The sequence below is a fragment of the Aedes aegypti genome, chromosome 2 (assembly GCF_002204515.2).
Source record: "Aedes aegypti strain LVP_AGWG chromosome 2, AaegL5.0 Primary Assembly, whole genome shotgun sequence".
Taxonomy (NCBI): Eukaryota; Metazoa; Arthropoda; class Insecta; order Diptera; family Culicidae; genus Aedes; species Aedes aegypti.
This window is the reverse complement of record NC_035108.1, coordinates 112,117,001-112,139,473: the sequence shown is the minus strand read 5'-3', so window position 1 is coordinate 112,139,473 and position 22,473 is coordinate 112,117,001. Positions and strand designations below refer to the sequence as shown.

Below are 22,473 nucleotides of genomic sequence, written 5' to 3'. Positions count from 1 at the left end.
TCACGTTTCTTCTGCCGGCTCCGTTCGTCTTCCCCACGTTTCTTCTGCGGCTCCGTTTCGTCTTCCACACTAATCTGTGCAACCCCTGCATACTGCGTATATGTCTTTCCGTTGGCCCTCCAAAATCTTATTGGCACTGGTTTGGCCTTGGCTTTCGGTATATCCTCTTTTTCCTGAGTTTCCTCGCATATTTCTTCCGACGCAATGTTTTCCTCCTCTAAAACCTCTATCTCCAATTCCGTTACTTTTTCAATTTCCATTGATGTTTTTTCCTTCACTACACCAGCATAGGTGCATGGTTCTCCCATTTCCTTGTCAGCATTTGGACGTTGAACCTTTTTCTTGGGACAGGCGCTCATCTGGTGTCCCTTTTCAGCACAAATAAAACACTTTTCCTTGTTTCCGAAGTAAAAAATGTTACCTCTCCAGTTAAGGAAATAAAGCACTGGCGGAATTTCTGATTTGACGTTCATATACACCCCACGAACGCCGTTGTATATGTCCAATCCAAGACCAGCAGGAAACTTTTCCCGTATTACTCGTTTAACTTCTCCGTACTTCCTAGGACAACGATTTCTTTATCGGGCAGCTCGGTGGTATTCAACACCCGCACGTAGAAAACGCCTCGTTATGTTGCACACCATTGCCTTCCTATTAACTTATTGTTCTCCTTGCTTGCTTGAACGCTTTGGGCTTGAATTTCAAGAACACTGGGGTTTCGCTGTCTGTACATGTATCTTCGATGGTCGATCCATGCTTTGGCACATTGCATTTCTCAAGATCCGTACGATTCCAAGAGGAAAAGTGAACCTCACCGTGTTCGAATTTCAATCATCTTCCCAAGACGATGGATTTCAACAGCAAAGAGATGACACTTGCTGCTGCACGTTCGCGACGCGTTGATGTGAAATCCGAGCTTCTTCAATCTGCTGTCGATCGTCTGATTCCAAATTCGTCCGGACTGCTTCAAGCCATAGATGCTTTTCTTCAGATGGCACACCTCACCGGATGCACCCATCTCGTATCCTTTCGGTTGGCGCATGTACACAGTCTCGCTTAGAGTGCCGTACAAATAGGCCGTTTTTATGTCGACGTGCTTTACTAGAAGATTACGACGAGTGGCAATAGTAAGCAATGTTCGGAATGTTACCTGTTTTGCCACCGGGGCGAATACTTGGTCGTAGTCAGTGCCAAACTTCTGACTAAAGCTTTGCGCTACCAGTCTCGCCTTGTAACGCGTTACTTGTCCATGCTCGTCTAGCTTCCGCTTGTACAGCCACTTGGAACCAACGGCCTTTCGTCCTTCCGGGAGAGCTTCAACGGTCCAGTTCGAATTCTGACGATGTGATTGCATCTCCTCCTCCATTGCTGCTATCCATGATTTACTTTCCAGATTATTCACCGCCTCATCGTAGGTGGTTGGTTCAGCAACTAGGGCCATGTTACTTGTTTCACGGTACCGCCGAGGAGCGACACCCTTACGATGGTTTCATTCAGGTCTTCCTGAACGGACTCGTTGCAAGAATCGAAATCGGTCGCAACCGACATTCCGTCCTCACTGTCTTCATCTTCAGAATCACTTGTTGTTGCTTCTACGGACTCTTGATGCACTGCTGCCATGGGTGGCAACGGGTGTAGGATGTCTTCGAATGACTCTTCCTCCAGATTTGGAACGTCGGTACCTGGTTGGACCGACTCCTCCTCAACGAATCTGAGACGTCTTATGACTTATGACCAACTTGTTAGTGGCCCTATCGATGAACCGGTATGCCTTGTAATTATTGGAATAGCCGACGAACGTCATTTCCTTCGCTTTGTCCTGTAGTTTGCTTCGCTTTTCCTTTGGCACATGGACGAACGCTTTGCACCCAAACACCTTCAGATGTGATACGTTCGGTTTGCGTCCCCACCAGAGCTCATACGGCGTCGTCTCCACCGCACGAGAAGGAAGATGGTTCTGCAGATACACGGCCGTACAACTAGCTTCGGCCCAAAATCTTGACGGCATCTTGGCATCCATCAGCATGCACCGACACATTTCGATAACGTATCGATTCCGGCGTTCCGCAACTCCATTTTGTTGTGGCGAATATCCAGCAGTAAACTCGGGATGGATTCCATGCTTGCGGTAGAACTTCATCAGCGCTTCGCTCGCCCCTGTCAGACCTGATGCGCTTGGGAAATTTTCCAAACTGCGTGTGGACGTAATTGCAGTACTCCTCGATGCGATCGACGACCTCGGATTTTTTCTTCAAAAAATAAATCGTACAGTAGCGACTGTGGTCATCTACAAAAGTTATAATATAACGATATCCACTCACCGAGGGTGTTTCCAGCGGTCCATACACGTCCGAGTGGATGAGGTCTAACGGCATGCTCGTTTTCTTTTCGGTGGTCTTGGGGAAGGGAGTTCGAGCTTGCTTTCCTCGCAGGCAGCATTCGCAACCTTCACGTATTCCGCTGTCGGCTACCGCCATTCCATCGACCAGCTTCTTCTTCATAAGCACATCCAACGCTTCCGGATCGCGATGTCCAAACCGACGATGCCACGTGTGTTGGCAATCTCGCTTGTGAGATGTAGTCACCTTCGATGTTATCGCTTGCTCCGGTTTGTTGAGTCGATATAGGCCATTGCGCTTCGTTGCTATGGCGACCTCGTTGCCGTTGACAATGATTTTGCATTTTTCACCGTCAAATCGTACTTCCGCTTTTCGGGTGGTCATAGTAAGCACTGACAAAAGATTTGCTGACAGTTGCGGCACAAACATCACGTGGTGCAACCGAATTTGATTCGTCCTTCCAGAACCGTCCACACATTTGATCACGCCGGTTCCAGTACCACGCGGCCGTCGGCCAACTCCACCTCACCTGATGCTGGTTCCATTTCGTCGAAGAATCCTCTATTTGATGTCATGTGCGAACTCGCACCAGAATCGATGATCCAATCGTCCATTGTGGATCCGTTTCCAATGGTCAGCGCATACATACCTCCGTCACGAGCAACTTTTGCATTTTGCTTCTTTGGTCCGCGTGGGTCTTTCTGTAGCTTGCAGTCACGTTGCTTGTGGCCAGGTTGCTTGCAGAAATGGCACACAATCGGCTTTCGACCGGCAGCTTTCAGCGCCGATCCCCCAGATGAATTCCGGTTTTGCTTGCTTACCTCATCCAGCAGCTTCTCTCGGATGAGGTTCAACGTGAGGGCATCATCGGCACGTATCTCCAAAGCAGTAGTCAACGCGTTAAATGATTTTGGCAACCCTCGCAGAATGAAGGCCACCATGGTGTCTTCTCCCAGGTCCTTTCCTGCACTGCACAGTTTCGTGTACAGGTCCTCCATTTTCGTTAGATAGTCGTCCATATCCTCACCTTCCGTGTACCGGGTCTCGCACATTCGTTGCAGTAACGAAACCCTAGTGGACAGCGTTGCCTTTTGGTGATGCTTGGCCAACGCCGCCCACGCTTCCTTCGCCGTTTTCGTCGCTCGAATCACGCCGAACTGGTTTTCTTCCAGCAGTAGCAAAATCCCCGACCAACCAGTCTTCATAATTCTTTATAGATCTTTGAACAGCGATGGCGATCGCTAACGGTTCAAAACGAATCTATATCGATCGCTATCGAAAATCACTGACTGGTTGACCGGGTCGTTGCACGTGCTTTTTCGTCACCTTCGTTCCATTTTTCCAAGGCTGCCGCAGCTCCTTCCGCTTGATCTCCATCTGCTGCCGGGGGGTCGTTCTTGACGTAGGTCCACAGACTTTCCCGGATCAGGAGCGCTTCAGTGCGGAGCTTCCAGGCTTCGTAATTCGAGTTGTTGAGCTTTGTGGAATTCTTCAGATCCATCCTATCGCAGGAGTGGCTCCAATCGTCGAACTTCCGGAAACTTCTTGAAAAAACGACACGGTGCTAAAGGCCCATAACCTGTTAGCAGAGTGTATAAGAAAAACTACTTGTCGCTACGGGTAGTAACAGTGGAATGAAAATTTATTAATCTTATTCATTTACAGGTTGCTGTGATTGCATATCAAGAATTTGAATTTAAACTGGTTGCTTCGATTATGCTGTTTCGGTATCTCAACAGCGTGTTCATTTGATTTGATGATATCTCTGGCACGGAGTGCTGGAACACACATATTATCGAACTTGCATGAACCTCCGATGTTTTTTCACTAAAAGTTAGCCTTTATAGTCAAGAAAAGCTTGCGGAATATTAAAAAATCTTTCATCGGCAAAAAATTGAAAAAAGTCGATTTTTGTATTTTTACCCTTCTCCCATATATGAGTTCATAGGAGAATATTAGAGTTACACTAATTTTGATGCATTGCAATAGCTCAAAGACTTATTTGATATACCTTGATCACGAATCGATTACAAGACGTTTCAAATTTAGCATAATTTCTACCTACATTCACACAAGGTGACCAGCCCATGGTGGTATGCCGTTTATTAACGACATCGCATTTTTACATAAATTTATTAAGGTAAACATACTACAGCTTATCAAATTTCAATCAATGTTTCCTATTCTACAGAATAATTGAAATCATTGGAGTTCGTTATTGAACATGAAGCTTTTTTAAGATAACAGACAATATTGTATAATTACATGCAACCATTAAAATAAACCGCCATACAATTATATAGGGCAATGTACTGTTTAAATTTTGTATGGTGTGTTCACATCTAGCTGGTCTTGTTATTCACATTTGTTTTGATTGAAAGATGGAGGAAGATTCTACGTAAACCTGTATACGGTATGTCTACATCCAAAACAAGAACGCATACAAATATTGTAAAATATCGTTACATATACAGGGTTTATACAGAAAATGTAAGATGTGAAAATAAAAAAAACTATGATAGTCATATTTCTCATACAAGAACTCATACAAGAACAATATTATATAATACTTGTGTAATCCAAGTAGCAATCGGCTATTCTGGTCATTCCATCCATGCTGGGTGGCAATACCTGTTGCATAGCAACCAACCCAACAAGGTCGTAGTAAGCTGCGACCCATATTCAAATTGTTCTTCCTCTTTCAATTTTGCACATCGTGCAGTATAGTCGCATTTTAATAAAGCTCCTTAATTGTTCTCGAAGTATCCGCGTTTTTCAATTCCGAGTTCCGGTAACGAAATCCCAATAGGTTATGGGCACCACACAGAAAGAGCTGGCGCACGGAATTCCGCAGTTCCGCGGGAATGGAAGCGAGTTCCAGAATTGGAGTTACCGGGTGAAGCTTTTCATCGAAGCAGCTGGCGTGTCAGTGGTTCTCACCGGGGAAGCCCCGGAAGTAGAAGCTGATCGAGCGAAGTTCGTGGAAATGGACCGGAAGGCGAAATCACTGTTGGTGAGTTTTATTTCCGACGAGTGCTTGGAAGTCGTTCGGGAAAAGGCAACCGCAAAAGAAATGTGGGAGAGTCTGGAGGCAACGTACGCGAAAAAGTCCGTAACCAGCCAGACGTTGATAAGGAAGCAACTGGCACGGCTCCGGATGAAAGAAGGCAACGGTATGCGGAGTCATCTGGTGGAATTCGATGGGCTTGTACGAAAGCTCAAAACGGCCGGTGCAACCCTAGCGGAAGGGGATCTGGTGTCTCAACTTTTCCTGACGCTACCGGACTCGTACGACCCGTTGGTGACGGCGCTGGAAAACGTAAGCGAAGAGGATTTAACGCTCGATTTGGTGAAGCAACGGCTTTTGGCTGAGGAGTCAAAACGGTCGGATCGACAAGAAGATGCCAGCGAAGACAAGCCAGCCGCATTTTCCGGAAGCAGTCAACGCAAATTCGATGGTAAGTGCCACAAATGTGGCATGCGTGGTCACATGAAAAAAGATTGCAAGCAACGTGGTCAAGACGATGGGCATAGCAACGGTGCACGTGGTAACGCCCATAGCAACGGGCGAGGAAAACGCGAAGCCAACTGCGTTAAAAGAAGCGCGGTGAGCTTCATGGCGGACGCATCGTTATCAAAACGTGACCGGACCAACACTGTGGCGTTCAAATTGGACTCTGGCTGCAGCGATCATTTGGTGAGTCAAAAATCTTTTTTCTCGTCGTTCGAAACGCTAGTGCGCCCAATAGAAATAAAAGTGGCAAAAGAAGGTCAGGAGATGGTTGCCAGGACGATCGGTAAGATTGATGCAACGAGCAACAAGGGGGTCCGGTTCAACATGAAGGATGTCCTCTTTGTCCCGGACCTGAGAGAAAATTTGATGTCGGTGAAAAAGCTGGCACGAGCTGGCATCGATGTAGTGTTCTCCGACAACAAGGCTCTGTTGAAGAAACGTGGCGAAATTTTAGCGACCGGCAAGTTGGTAGGTAGCCTATACGAAATAGTGCTGACGTTGGAAAACGTTTGCGCGAATGTCTGTGAGACGGATCCGGGCACGCTGTGGCATCGGCGGCTGGGTCATATCAGCCAACATGGAATGGACACCATGCTTAGAGAAGGTATGCTGCAAGGAATCAAGAAGCTACCCACGGTCGGTTTTTGTGAAGCTTGCGTGCAAGGGAAACAGTGTCGTGAGCCGTTCAATGGAACTAGAAGTCATGCAAGTCGCCCCCTCGAGCGCATTCACTCCGACGTGTGTGGCCCAATCGACCCGACAGCCTGGGACGGGTCAAAGTACATCGTTTCCTTCATCGACGACTACACACATTTTGCGATGATCTACCTGCTTAAGAAGAAATCCAACGTCTTTGAAAAATTTCGTGAGTATGAAGCCACAGTTTCCGCCGCATTTGGGTTGCAGATTTCGAAAATCACCGTTGACCAAGGGAGAGAATACTGTTCTAACGCCCAGAAACAGTATTACAAGCGAAAAGGCATCCAAATTGAAAGCACCGTTGCGTATACACCTCAACAAAACGGGGTTGCTGAGAGGTTCAACCGAACTCTCGTAGAAAGAATTCGTGCTGTTCTGATTGATTCTGGTGTACCAAAATATCTTTGGTCCGAAGCGGCGTTGGCGTGCGTGTACTTGTTGAACCGAAGCCCCACGGTTGCCCTACCGGTCGGTGTTTCTCCGGCTGAAAGATGGTTTGGTTCGAAGCCAAGTTTGGACAAGTTACGAGTATTTGGGTGTCGGTGTTTTGCATGGATTCCAAATCAGCAGCGCAAAAAGTTGGATCCAAAGAGCCGTGAGATGATTATGATCGGCTACGCACCCAACGGATATCGACTTTGGGACATGCAAGCGCGAAAGGTGAGAATTGCTCGTGACGTAAAATTCGACGAAGATACTTTTCCGTATGCTCAGCTGAAGCCTGTCGACGATGTTCCACTGGTGGTGAATTTCCCTTTCGAGCAAGAGGGGGAAATCTCTGCAGATGAAGATCTTGGCATTGTGCCTAACGAAGCTGAAAGCGATTCTGGTGGTGATGAGGCTGCTGGTGGCACTATTGAGGATGGCGACATTTCAACGGACTACGAGGATTCAGCAGACGCGCTCCCTTCGCAAATTGAAAGACACGAAACTCCGAGTGAGCCGGTGTCGAGGCGTAGCGAACGGGAGCGCAGGCTTCCTGGTAAGTTGTTCGATTACTTTGTAAACTATAGAGCAACTTCTGGCGAATCGATTTCCACAGATGTACCCATGCGTTATGACGACATCATGCAACGTGACGACCGACAACAATGGCTTGGTGCCGTTAAGGACGAGCTGCATTCGATGGCTGCAAACAACGTGTGGCGTTTCGTCAAGTGCCCGGATGGCGTCAAACCCCTTAAGGCCAAATGGGTGTTCCGAGTCAAGGACGATGTGAATGGAAATCCAGTGCGGTACAAGGCGCGACTTGTCGCCAAAGGTTTTCTTCAAAAGGCTGGGCTGGATTATGAAGAGACGTTTGCCCCCGTGGCGAAGCTGGCCACAATTCGAACGATACTGGCAGCGGGCGTTCACCAAGGTTTTTCCTTTCACCACATGGACGTCAAGACAGCCTTCCTGTACGGTGAGTTGAAGGAAAACATCTACATGGCGGTCCCGGATGGAGTCAAAGCACCGTCGAACACAGTATGCCAACTTCTCAAGTCTCTCTATGGCTTGAAACAATCGCCAAGATGCTGGAATGAGAAATTCAATGAACAATTATTGAAATTGGGTTTCACACGCTCCCGGCATGATTACTGCCTCTATACTAGGATTCAGGATGGTAACGAAATTTATATCGTTCTGTATGTGGATGACCTGCTGATATGTGGAAGGAACCCAATGACCATCTTGAAGCTGAAAAGGCAATTAACCACGATGTTTGCGATGACCGATTGCGGGGAAGTCAGCCATTTCCTTGGCATGCGTTTGGACTACGATGTTAGGCGTGGAAGTTTACGTTTAACGCAAGAAGCTAACGTAGACAAACTTTTGGCGCGCTTCGAAATGGTGGACTGTAATCCAGTGAAGACTCCAATGGAAAAAGGAATCCAATTAACTCGAACCGGGGAACCAACGGATCGTCCGTACAGAGAACTTCTGGGGTCGTTGATGTACGTGATGTTGTGCACCAGGCCGGACATCTGCTATTCCGTTGGATTCTTAGGACGATTTCAACAGAAGCCAACCACACAACATTGGCAGAGCTTGAAAAGGGTGGTCCGGTTCATCAAAGGAACCAAAACTAAATGTTTGGAGTACAAGCGAACCGAATCTGCCGAGCCATTGGTTGGTTACGTCGATGCGGACTGGGCTTCGGACGTCGAAGATCGTAAGTCGGTGAGTGGATTCATTTTCCTCGTTTTCGGTAATCTCGTCAGCTGGTCAAGTAAGAAGCAAACTACGGTGGCTACTTCATCCAGCGAGGCTGAGTATATCGCCCTCAGCTCCGCGGTTTCCGAAGCAGTTTGACTATCTGGTATCCTGGATGATCTGAAGTTGAAGAGCTCCAACATTCCAGTTACAATCTACGAGGACAACCAAGGTTGTATTGGAATGGCAAAGAACTGCGAATCAAAAAGGTCGAAGCATATAGATGTAAGGCATCATTTTGTTCGCGATCATATTTCCAACGGCAGTGTGAAGATTAAATATGTACGCACCGAAGATCAACTAGCTGACCTTTTTACTAAGCCGATGGATGCCAGTCGATTGGGACAACTTGGACGTCGTCTCGGAATAGCGGATTGAGAGGGGGTGTAATCCAAGTAGCAATCGGCTATTCTGGTCATTCCATCCATGCTGGGTGGCAATACCTGTTGCATAGCAACCAACCCAACAAGGTCGTAGTAAGCTGCGACCCATATTCAAATTGTTCTTCCTCTTTCAATTTTGCACATCGTGCAGTATAGTCGCATTTTAATAAAGCTCCTTAATTGTTCTCGAAGTATCCGCGTTTTTCAATTCCGAGTTCCGGTAACGAAATCCCAATAACTTGTAAAGTTGTCATGCAGATTTAAATGGAAATCTTGCAGCCGCTGGTTGGGTGCGTTTGCTAAAACCTCACATCATTAACGTATCCCTAGTTACATTCATATACTTAAAACTAAATACATACCATCAAACGGGGTAACTTTGATAGTTTTTTTTAGAGAAAATCCAAATATTTTATTTTTTATTTGTAAAACAAGCACTGGTTTGTTAGTTATCGATTGCACATGAAAGATTGCATAACGGTTCGATCTTAATGAATCTATAGTTTTTCATATAATCGAAAGTCAGTTTTCGGTAATGGGGTAACATTGATAATGAGTAGATAAGCACATGAAAATCCAAAACAAACTATTGTTTGACATCATCACAGTTTGAATTGGATTGGAGAATGTTAACCTTCCAGTCGTCGCGCGGTTTGCCACCGTCAGAACCACCACGCTGCTGTTGGGAACGAAGAGCGAGGTTTTTCCACCAGTGTTGTACAGAATACAACAGCGCGACGACTGAAGTGTTAAAAGAGAAACTGGATTAGATTTAATCAATTAAAGTACAGAATTTATTGAACAAGAAACATCTTTAAAACGGTTTTCAGTCAAACCAAACATGATAAACACCATCATAAATTGATAATAATGGGTATAAAATTATATCTCTGAATAGATATCTATCGATAATCATGTTTCGACATTGAATTCACCATAAATCAATCGTTTTTGGAACATGAATGAGTATAAATCGAATGAATCCCGTAAAGTACATGAGGCGTTGCATACCTCTAGGCTTTTAATGTTATATGGGAATTTGTAACTTTGATTACGAAAATGATTCCAAATTGTAAAACTGTTTTCCCTATGAGGTTTGATACCGGATTCATGTTCTACTATAGCTTGGCCATCAAGCATACGTACCGAACTCATTATAGTTTCATGAAATAGAGATAGTAAAACAGATTGTTTGTGAGCGTTTTGAAAGTACCAAAATCTCATCATTTTTAAATATTCGAATATAAAGCATCAAATACTCTCGATTGGCACAAAAACAGCTTAGAGGTGAAGTGTCACACTGATACCCCTTAGTTTCGTATTCGTTTTGCTTAACTGAATAACATAATTTTTGTTATTTTGTTTAGTACGTTGCGGATCCCGCACTATCAAAGTTAGCCGCATTTTCAAAGATACCTCGTTTTACGATACTAAAATGTATGTGTCCATGTTGGATATTGAAATTGTTGTGTCTATTTCGCAAAATATGCCCCCTCCATAAGTGCAAAGTCTTGAATAAAAGTGCTGAACTACGTTGGATCGATTTGTCATCGTCGCCACATTTATTATTCATCCTATGACAAATAATTGGAGTGATGACATAATGTCGATCCGAAGTAATCCAGCCCTTTTACTCGAAATCAGGCACTTCAAACCCCAAATATAATGTGCGCATTGCATTTGAGTAGATTAGTGACAGCACAAAACTTGTATCATGATGAGCTTGAGACCACATTAAGGCTATATAAGCCGTTTACTGTTAATCATGTTATAGTGAACCCTCTCTCAAGACTTTTGCGCGTATAAGCACATGAATATAGCCTAAACTGCCATGTGTATCCATTTCTGGGAATTCCTATTCTGATTCGAAAACTTTACCGTATACGTAAAATATTACTTATTTGATTCAGAAAGAAGAATACAAAGCGTTCGTATGAGCTTTTCTGAAGTGAAAAGTGAAATTTCCATTATATAAAATACGGCATACCACCATGGGCTGGTCATATTGTGTGAGTGTATGTAGGAAATGATGCTTAATTTAAAACATCTAAGAATTCATTCATGTTAAAGATATATCAAATTGATCATTAAGCCGTTAAAAGTCATCATATTAGTGTATCTCTAATATTCTCCTATGAACTCATATATGGGAGAAGGGTAAAAATACAAAAATCGTCTTTTTCCAATTTTTTGCCGATTAAAGATTTTTTAATATTCTGCAAGCTTCTGTTGACTATCAAGGCTAACTTTTAGTGAAAAAAGATAGGAGGTTCATGCAAGTTCGATAATATGTGTGTTCCAGCACACCGTGTCTGGCGAAATTGTTTGTGTCGTCTCGGAAATCTCATCAGCGGGAAGCTGACAGAACAAAGAATCATCTGAATGTTTTCATTAATGTGTTTTGATAGAAAAATACTGTGTATTTGGTGTTTGAAATTTGGTTGCCGATAATAGTCGCATGGTGCCAAAGCCGTAAGTCTCCCTACGTCCTATTTAAGAGGCCTTGACTGAAATTCCGAAAGAAACGCCAAAACATATGCTTTCATTTTTACCTATATATTGCCGTTGTAGTGTTCTGATCCATAATATGAGTCCATTTGATCCATAACAAGGATCCAACTCTTCCACTGTTCCACATCTGTAGAGCGGATAACGTTTGAAATTTCAATAGAAATTGAAGCTTTTTCGTAGAAACCGCGAATTTTGAGGTGTATTCCCCAAAACAACTATATTACACCATGCCTGGAAGGTAATGTTGTTTTCTACAGCATGACCATGATTTTTAATCAAATTTAATTATGAAAAATGATACTTAGTTGATCCATAACTATGGGTTAACTGTATTGATTATGCTGGACCAATTATAATTGAATTCAAATTTAATTGAAGTAAACAAACGGTGATAATGTATGGTGCCCACCAACCCTTATCGAAGAACAACCCCTAAAATTGTCAGTCCGATCGAAGAACACATCGATATAACGTCCCCTGGAAAGGTTCCCCCCGCACAAACCTCGCATTTCAGACAATTTCTCGCCTGGCAAACGGGACAATCGAACCAGTTCACATCAGCCGCCTCCGTCAGGCACCATCCAACGCAATCCGGCGTCTTGCAGTGGAAAGCGGACTTCCCGGCCAAGCTCTCCGCCTTCTTCAGCGACCGCTCCAAAAAGGCCCCGTAATCGGCAGCGCTCAGAAGCGTCCGTATTTCCCGGTCCTGGATGACGCTTTCGCACGAGTTGTTGTTGTCATTGTAGGGACACTTGACGATCACGTCGTCCGCGTGCCTGATGGAACCTGCCAGACATTCCCGGCAGAAACAGTGGAAGCAATCCCGGAGGATGACCCCCTCGTAAGGTTCATAAGGAACGAAACAGATCGGGCATTCGAACGATTCCGGATTCGGAACTACACTGGCATCGCTTAGGGTCACTAGAAGCTCTAAGTCCGCCCGGGAAGGTGGAGAAACTTTTTTCGTCTCCTCTGTGGCCGCGGAAGCATCTTTGATAGCTTCGAATTGGCGCTCCATCAGGGCACGATACTCTTCCGGGTCCAGCAGGGCAACCAATTCCCTATCTTCCAGATTGCCCACGCATTCGTAGCGACCATTCGGAAACGGACAGCGCACGGAATCGCCCTTCCGAAGCGATTCCTTCAAACATTCCACGCAGAAGGAATGCAAACAGTTGACCAGAACAACACCCAATCCGGCGGAAGTGGTTCCATTGCAAAGGTGGCACAAGCTGGGCTCCGAATTGTAAACCAGATCCTGCTGGTCCAGCGCTAGCAGTTTCTGGTATTGTCCGGCAGGGCGAGGAGCCTCGGTGTAGGAACATCCGGGTAGTTCCAGATCCGAGTTCGGGGCGGGTTTCGACTTTTTCTGGAAGTTTGTTATCGGTGCAAAATTTCTTACTTTTACAGTTAACCGTTCCGGATACTTACGTTTTCAACAGTTTCGGATGCCATCGTGGAATTGGTTTTTCTTCAGATCAGTTCTTTTCATTAGTCAAATTGGTCAAATTACACCATAAAGTTTCACAATATTTTACATTTTTTCAGACATTGAATGAAAGAATGTTGATTGAAATTGACAGAAAGAAAAAAAATCGTTTTGAGCTAGGACAGGACGTGACAGCTCAACTATCACTGCCCCGTTGTTTTTCAGTACATAACCTTGACGATACAAAAGCCAGTGTTACCAGTATCCTTTCTAAGCAAATCTTTTTAATAAATTCGAAAACAAAGGCTCATAATTTGATTGTTTCGTGCACGCTTCGTTCATTTAATGCAATAGCGGATGTTATATTAGTTAAAACTCATGTTAAAATTCAAAACCGGCGATATTTTAGAGAGAATTGACACAAATTCTATTAAATTGGTCTCAATTAGGTATTTTTTATTTATTTTAACATTTTAGATGCACATGCTTTAAACATAACATCGAATATTAATAGATTTGAAACAAAAAAATCAATGGAACATTTCCAAACTTTTGGTAAAACTCAAATCTATGAACTAGCAACACGGCCGGAGTAGCAGTAAAGTGCCCTGTTGCAATCCTACTCAACGATGTGAAAGTAGGCCTTTGCTAAAACGACCAATGAGAAGTGGTCTTTTTTGACAGGCAATTGGTTTCATTTTTGTACTTTGACCTGTCACGTCTTGTCTTAGGTTTTGAGCTTGCAAACTGCGTTTAGGGATGTCGCAAATTAATCGAAAATTCGATATTTTTCTCTCGAAGCCAAGGTATCTAGAAGGGAGCTAGTTCAATCTACCAGATTCATCATTCATCCACAGATAACAGCCGTTTCCCGATCAACCTGTTTTTTCTTTATTGACTGTTTAACGACAAACTTGCGACGATCGACACGCCACCATATTTCATATAACGGAGGAAATTAGATCTAACTTGGAGGTGATGATTGGGAGGTTATTTGGCAATTTGGAGGTTAATATCCCCTAGCGATTTTGGTCAGATGTTGACGTTTGATGACGAATAGATCTTTGCCCAACGGTGGCGATCGCCAACGATACAAAACGAATCGGTATCGATCGCTATCGAAAATCAATGACTGGGTAGGGCCCATTCACACACTCAAAATAATCCACACATCAAAGCTACGTGGAAAATCATGTAAAACCTGAAAATGAACTTTTCGATAATTTACCTTACAAACGTGACAATCATCGGCATTTACATATCCCTGTCCAGCTTTTTACGCTAGCTTGCTATAAAGTTAGCATCAATCCCTTTTGATATAACTTGTCTACACTATATTTTTTTTTATAGTACAATCAAAGCCAGCTTTGTGGTTATGGTTGTCAAAAATTTTCAAGGCAATCCAATCCAGATTTGTTTTTCAAATGTGTCACGCCTTTCTTTTATTTTTAGGTTGATAATCGAACAATTGGGTTGTTTAGCGATGAAAAATTCACGTATTTATGTAGCTTGATCGAAAGACCACATTTTTCTAAGTGTAACACGATTTTATTGCGTTTCCATATCTTATTTTTAGTATAGTAAATAATGAAAAAAGATTTTATTCCGTCGACTCAATGACATTTCAATGTACATAATGACAGCTCGTCCCGAAGTAAAATTTGCCGAGGGGTGATTCAAACGCGATTTCCATACTAAGTTCAAACGTGTTTTAAAAATAGTTCCAGGGCACGGAAAATTACGAAACTTTGGATTCTGGCTCAATTTTTAACGTAGAATCAGATTATGTAAAAAACCGGATACCCCTAAACAAGCCAATTACAAATAGCAAATCGCTAAAAAGACCTACGAACTGACCGATTTCATTTTAATATCATTACTAGTGCACCAGTATCCGTTCATTTTCCAACGTCTTTTCACATCAACAAAAAAATAAATATAAATATGGTCAACCATTGATTTATTTGCTCAAGTAATTTCATTGTTTGTGCTGCTACAAGAAACTGCTGCACTAATGGTATTCCTTGTGGGAACTGCTCATTGAAGCACAGGCCAAGTTTATCGAGGACAGCCCACAATACGGTACTTACTTATCAAAGATGTAGTCTCAACCTAATCAGTTTTCCGGTCCAAAGATCAGGCCACAGACAAACAGACGTCACACTCTCATCGTTGTCCATCGACCACCTTTTTAACGGTCGATTCAAAAATATGGTAGGTGGCCGATTCGCCACCCGCAGCGCTCGTATCGTTTTTGTTCGTGTTTGACGTTTACACACTACCGCCATATGTTGGCCCGTCGGCCAAACACACCGATTATAGCATTGGGCACACATGTCTTCGTGACTATGATTTTGATTTAGATTTGTTCTAAGTGTTACGTCTGTTTGTCTGTGATCAGGCCTTATATCAATAATGACAAACCACAGACAAACAGACGTAACACTTAGAACAAATGTCGATCAAAATCATAGTCACGAGGACATGTGCGCCCAATGCTAAAATTATTGTATTTGGCCGACGGGCCAACAGATGGCGGTAGTGTGCAAACGTCAAACGCGAACAAAAACGATACGAGCGCTGCGGGTGGCGGATTGGCCACCTACCATATTTTTGATTCGACCGTTAAAAAGGTGGTCGATGGACAATGATGAGAGTGTGACGTCTGTTTGTCTGTGGACAAACCTTACTTTTCATTGTTCATTGGATTTAATATTATGGCAGCACTGCTGTTCTGTCAAACACACAAAGCTACGGTGGCGCTATATATGCTTTCCATAGCGGCCGTTTTGGTTATTTTAATGATCCATTCCTAGGGGAACGACACTAATCAATTTCGTTTTAATTTTCGTGCGATACGACCCCATTTCATTTGAGTTTTCATGTTATCTCCAGATTAAATCCATTTTATCGGATTTTGCACATTTTATCCATTTTCAAGGTTTTTGAAAGTTTTTAATGATTTTGTGTTTTCTGCTGACTGATTTTCACAGTAAAATGATAATAATCGACAAAATCCGAAGTTATTCCAAAAATCTCATTTAATGAACTTTAATGAATGAAAATCATCCTATACACATCGAAATCTTTGCTTTATCTGTGTCGGTGTCTTCGCATCAGGCATGGAATTTGACGTTTCTTCCTCACGATAGTAAACAAGTGCCGCTGCAGTCGCTGCGTAGCACAAAAATCCTTTGTTGGTATGCTAGCCTTGCAATGGGCTCCCAAGACGACAATTCGTCTGGTGGGGTGTGCTGCTGTCGTCATGATGATGGTTGACGAGAGCAATGTCAAACCCATACATGGTTTCAAAACATTCGGAACAAAATATTTATTTTCACCGCTCAAGTGAAGTTATGCACGAAATTGAATGAGATACAATGGTAGAGAATTCATTTATCTACCCAATGATATTTTTAGGGGCAGCGGGGAATGTCCCGAAACGTGTTTTGTTCAAGCGCAAAAATCGCTCAGGCGAAAGTTCCAATGAAACTAACCTCACATATCCTGGTTTTCCAACCTCAAACTAGTGCTCCTACCAGCCGGATCTCAATTTTTAAGAAAGTAGTACAATAATACAAAAAACAAACGTATGTAGAACATAGAGAATGGATATTCCTACCTTTTCCGCCTAACTATTTCACTGTTAACCGTCTTTAATCAGGAAAATAAAACATTTTTCCCCACAGCGGCATGTGATGGATGCGTGAAAAATCAAATCTCTCATCATCTGACTAGTTGCGCTACCAAAGTATAGATGGCTAACAGTATGTTGCGTTTCGCAATTGGGAGCGTATATGCAAAGCTTCTTTCTTTCTGGCATTACGTCCCCACTGGGACAGAGCCTGCTTCTCAGCTTAGTGTTCTTGTGAGCACTTCCACAGTTATTAACTGAGAGCTTACTATGCCAATGACCATTTTTGCATGCGTATATCGTGTGGCAGGTACGATGATACTTTATGCCCTGGGAAGTCGAGAAAATTTCCAACCCGAAAAGATCCTCGACCGGTGGGATTCGAACCTAGGGGCACGACACTGGCAGGTTATCTCCATTTTAGGCCAAAAGTGAGCCGAAATGCAAAAAATGTTCATATGAGTCAAATTTCCAACGAAATAAATAAAATGGATAATAAATCCCTAAAAATCGATAAAATCAGAATAAATCGGATAAAATCTGAAATAATTCATCGAATCGACAAAAATCGATGGGCACCCCTAAAACTCGAATGTCAAATTTTAGTGTTTATTTTGTTTCGGTTTCACTTTATTTCGCGTGAAAGACTTCAATCCCCTTCGGAACCGTGCCAGTATCTCCGCCCCGCTGGTGCATAAGTTCGACGGCCTGCTCCAGCTGGTCAAGGGCATCGACCGCCTCGAGGTGAGCGTACCGATCATCAAGGAACAACCGCAGGAGATCCACAACCAGGCAAAGTCTAAGGTCCTCGGCATGGTCAAACCCTATGCCGAGAAGGTGTACGAACTGCAACAGGCCTTCCAGCAGAAGGCAGCCTCCCTGAAAGAGCTCTCCTAGAAGAAAGCCAACGAAGTACTGGCCTCCCAGTACAGAAGGATCGCCGTGAGCGGCGTGGACATCACCGCTCAGCTGGCCGAGCGTCTTCTGGACTACTACTGCCCGAAGTGCGAAGGCGACGATGAAGATAACGCTCTCATCTCGGTTAAGGAAGATCCACCCTGCACACCGTTCAGACGCCTCTCCAACAAAGTTGCCCGCCGCGTCTACCGCACCGTGTCCAAGCAGGTGAAAACCCTCCGCAAGGAAGATGTCAAGGAATACGTCGTCACGTTGATTGCCGTCCTCCGCCTGACCCAGTACCTCAACTTCCTGAACGACAAACGGCAACACCAGTCCGCCCCTGCTAGCAACAGCACCGCTCCCGCCCACGCTAACTCTAGCTTCACTTCTGCGTCCAACACCTCGGCCGTGGTTTCTATGATCAATTACAAGACAGGCCAAGAAGGAGACCGGCGAAGACCAGATATCGCAGTAGGCAGGCGCATAATAAGACTAGACTACGATGTAACGTAAAATTTGTGTATGTGCGGAAATGCAAACCCTCTATAAGCGAAATAATTAGTTTTAGATTTAGATTAGAAATAGATGTATAGTTTTCAAACAAGAGTCTCAAGCATACTCCGAATTTGTTTCCTTATCAATGATGATTTTTCGAGAGTTGTTCTGGACGCTCGCCGCTGAGGTTAGCGGAATTTCCCAGCAAAAGTTCTCGGTTCTGAATTCTTTTCCAAATTTATTTAGGTATTTATGTAGCTACAGTCGCCTCTCCACATCTCGATATCGAAGGGACCATCGAGATAGGGAGAGATTGAGACAAAGAACAAATTTTTTATGAATTGTAACTTGCAGGCCGTGTTACTCCCAGCCTAGATGAGACCCCCGTCTCCAAGCCTCAGGGTCGGCGCTACGCTCGTGACACTCCGCGAAAGAAAACACTTATAGATGGCTCAAGTAAAACTCCCTCTATTTCGTGGTCTCGTGTACACTTTTATTTCCACTTCCTTGACGTCCTACTTCTTCTACTTCCCACTCTCTCCTAATTTTTCCTTCTCTTTACTTGCGTCCGTCCTCAACACCGGACGACGCCTCCCACTTTCTTATCCTACTCCTACCTTACAATTCCTTCACTTCTTCGGGGCCCCTTTCACTGCAGCACCTTCTCCGCTGCTCCTCCTCCGTTGCTCCTTCACCGACCGCTTAGACTTCTCCTTCTCTTCTGGCCAGGGGCGACAATGCTTCCTTCTCTCTTCTTCTTCGGCTGCAGCCTCTCGTGGACCTCCTGCCTGTCCCGTGTGCCCCTCGAGTGTGGTGACGGACTCGAGGCTTCAGTGATCCGTAGATTCACTGGGAAACCTGGTTTTTGTGGCGCACTTGAAGGTCGAACTCGGTTCAGGGCTTTAGGGACACACTACTGGCGAGTAGGTTCTTCAGTGGCGATTCTGAATAAAAACCGCGATGGCGATTTCAAATAAAAAAACCGCGAGGTCCTGGATGTCCAGTATCACTTCACTTTCTTTCTCCTCTTCAAAACATCTAGTCTCTAAAACTTCTTCAAACTTTCTCTTATAACTTTATAACTTTTTGTAAAGCACTACTGCTGTCTTCAACGATCACCAGGCTTATGCTATGTCTTGCTGGTGAACATTGACCCCGAACCTTTGGCCGTTGACCCATGTCCATCTACGTCATCGATCCGCCTCATCATGGCCACCCATTTCGCCACCCCCATGGCCGCCCATTCGTGTAGTTTAGCGCCGCTCTGGTGGTAACTAGCGGAACTGCCGTCGTCCTGATATAGGGTGGAGCTGTGTTGGCTGTGTTCGTGGGATTTTTTTGGGACATTTTACTTAAACCTATCTACAAACGTTTTCTTTTTTTTACAACACATTTACGAAACTAAACGCGACAAATCTCATCAACACTAGACATCACACTGACACTGGTTACACTCTCCCCCCGCTCGGGTAAAAAAATATTAGTGGAGCTAATATTTTTTTCATTTACACACTCAACACTCTGACAACTTAACACGTACCTCTGAACCTGAAATTCACAAACTTCGTTGACAGACACTTATTTTTTTACAATGAAATAGACAAAATCTTGACACACTGCTCCACTCCTTCAATTTCAAAAATCCACCTGGGTAAAAGAGCATTTTATTTTAGCATATACATGGGACGGGGTCATAAGGCATCATCGTTGGCTTAGCCAACTCCACGCAATTTAAAGGTTCAACCTTCTACTGACCATCAACGTTCTAAGACTCCGGTCTCCAACGTACCCAATATACTAAATTTTATTGACCAACATTGATGAGAAACAATTTAAAAATATTTACAACGAATTAAAAAAACCTATCACCAAATAAAAATGTTGCTTATACAACTTTAAAAATACTACACAATCTACTATTGAAACTACATGCAAAATAATCAAACTAAATTCCGGAATTATTATTTACAAAAACAACGTTGCAGAGATACCCTCTACTATGGTACGAAACATTTCGTTTAGTACTTTGCAATATTTCTCAGTGTCGGAGTTCACTGTCGATCGGCCGAACTACTATCATATACGTGCGTTATCGTTATCATGATCAACTGTGTGCTGTTCGGGAAGATCGAGCTATACTTATGGACTGCATATGTGGCTATTGTTAGGACGTGGTAAGTATCCAATGTGGTTCCAGTTAGGATAAATTTGTGAAAACAGGCATTTTAAAGCTTTTTTATCATTTTAATGACATTTCGTCGACGAAAGTTTGGCCAAATGATCATTTTGATGGTTCAATTCTCATAAAAAGGCCTAGTTTTTAAGGTTTATTCCTGACTAGAAGCTCATTGTGGTGCTTGCCATGAGGCATGATTCCAGGTAAGTACCTTTAATTGTACTGTGCACCGTTAAACTATTGTGAGCGATTAATTGGTTATCCTAAATTTGTTTGTCTATTGATGTGTTTCCTACAATTATTGTGGTAAGAGTTCATGTGGCTCGATCTTGCCTAGCCCATGCTCTATGGATATACTATTTTCCATGCTCTCTCTCATCTACCACTAACATAGCAACCTTAGACTGGTCCATTTACAAGGAAGCTAGCTAAATGATAAAACGTACTTTGCATTTGAATACATATTTAATTCTATAGTTTCCAACACTTTCCAACACGGTTTAAAACAAACAAATTAAAAACAAAAAGAGAAAATAACACATAAAATTTTACTTCACAAAATTATTAAAATATTCTACGGTTTCCTAGGATTTTTGAATGGATGCGATGCCTCGTTCGTTAACGATGGGCATTGATGAATGAATGCATCTGCAGCTGCACACATTTGAATGTGTCCGTATGTTCCATCCCCGAATAGAGCTTATGCGAATGGTATCTGACGTGACTTCCTGATGAGGATTTTACGGAAAACCTGTCGTCAACCGATCCGACCACTCGATTCTCAGGAACAAGACGTACCATGGAGAAATTGTTGACTACGCCTTTAAATCTGCCGACGAAAAGACGCCGAGAGATTTGCCATTCATATCGGAGACTTCGTATGAGCTGGTACCCTTTTTGGCAACAATGATGCAGGGAGTGTAGATTGGGCCGAGCTTGGCGTTGTAGTCGTGCCCAGCTGAGGATTGTCGGAATGACCTCTTATACACTCGCTGTCCTACATCGAATGTTGGTGAGTACCTCTTGTGCCGTAAATCGTACTGCCTTTTCGTACTCTCGTGTGTCCTTTTTAGGTTTTTTACAACCATCTCCCACACCTTTTTGGACACAACTCTCATCTTTTCCATGCGATCTTCATCGGTGAGTTCCTCGTTACTCTCTAAACGATGATCAGATCCACGAGTCATGATCTCATTTCCGAACACGATTCGATGTGGAGAGAATTTGGTTGACGAGTGAACTGTGTTGTTCAACACGTATTCCATCTCCGACACTTTAGTGTCCCACAGACGTTGATCTGATCGGACGTATGATCTGATCATCGCGTTGATTGTACGGTTCAAACGTTCCGCAGGATTCGCCTGACTCCTGTGACGAGCATTCGCCCAGTGTTGAATCTCGTACTTTTTCAACAGTTCTTGGAACTCTTTCGACAAGAACGTTGTTGCATTGTCGGAAATCAGATATTGGGGCACCGACAACTTTCGCAGCCACAACTCTTCCACGATCTTGCACAGACTAGCGGACGAGATCTTCTTCACCGGGACAAGCAGGCAATATTTAAAGAAATTGTCAAGAATGACCAATAAGTGTGCATTTCCCTGCTTGCTCCGGGGTAAAGACTGAATGTAGTCCATACAAATGATCTGGAACGGTTTAGTTGCGATCCGTTGTTGGCCCATTTGAGGTGCAGTAGAAATTGTCGACGGTTTGTTTTCTTTGCACGAAACGCAGTTGTTTATATACTTTTTAGGTTGGCACTCATTCGAGGCCAGTAATACCGCCTTTTGAGTTTTTCCACACATTTTTCGAAGCCGATGTGCAAGTTATCATCGTGCTCCTGCTTCATGATTTGTGGACGAGATGATTCTGGAACGCATTCCTTCCACTGGAAGCTGTAATCCAGGACATCTGATCGGGCTGACACAAGTTTGTACAATTTGCCACCGTCTATTCGGAAATCCATATAATTTTCGGGATTTTCTACGACAGCATTGTACAAATTTTTGTACCACTCGTCCTCATCCTCTACTTCTAGAGCTTCGATTGATCGAGAAAGGGCATCCGGTACAATGTTGTCCTTCCCTTTCCTGTGTTTCACTTCCATGTCGTATTGCTGTAGCGTAATACTCCACCTGCTCAGACGTGAAGATGACCTCCATTTGGCTTTCATTATAAAGGTCAAAGCTGAGGAATC

General features: G+C 43.7%; 2 protein-coding genes across 2 annotated transcripts in view; one reads left to right on the top strand and one right to left on the bottom strand.

Annotated features, from left to right (window-relative positions):
* LOC5573541 (ranBP-type and C3HC4-type zinc finger-containing protein 1) overlaps nucleotides 1-13,287 on the bottom strand; it is a 29,997-nt gene extending 16,710 nt beyond the window's left edge. Inside the window, exons 1-2 of the mRNA XM_001654626.2 lie at nucleotides 13,074-13,287; nucleotides 12,145-13,011 (exon numbers count right to left, since the gene is read on the bottom strand). Of these exons, the coding sequence (XP_001654676.1) occupies nucleotides 12,145-13,011; nucleotides 13,074-13,097 (891 nt within the window). The 5' untranslated portion in view covers nucleotides 13,098-13,287. The remainder of the gene's footprint in view (nucleotides 1-12,144; nucleotides 13,012-13,073) is intronic.
* Nucleotides 13,288-16,828: 3,541 nt separating this feature from the next.
* LOC110675124 (lipid storage droplets surface-binding protein 2-like) lies at nucleotides 16,829-18,187 on the top strand. Its single transcript, XM_021839503.1, has 2 exons — nucleotides 16,829-16,864; nucleotides 17,312-18,187. The coding sequence occupies exons 1-2, from the start codon at nucleotides 16,829-16,831 to the stop codon at nucleotides 17,600-17,602; spliced, it is 327 nt and encodes a 108-aa protein (XP_021695195.1). The 3' UTR covers nucleotides 17,603-18,187.
* The last annotated feature ends 4,286 nt before the right edge of the window (nucleotides 18,188-22,473 follow it).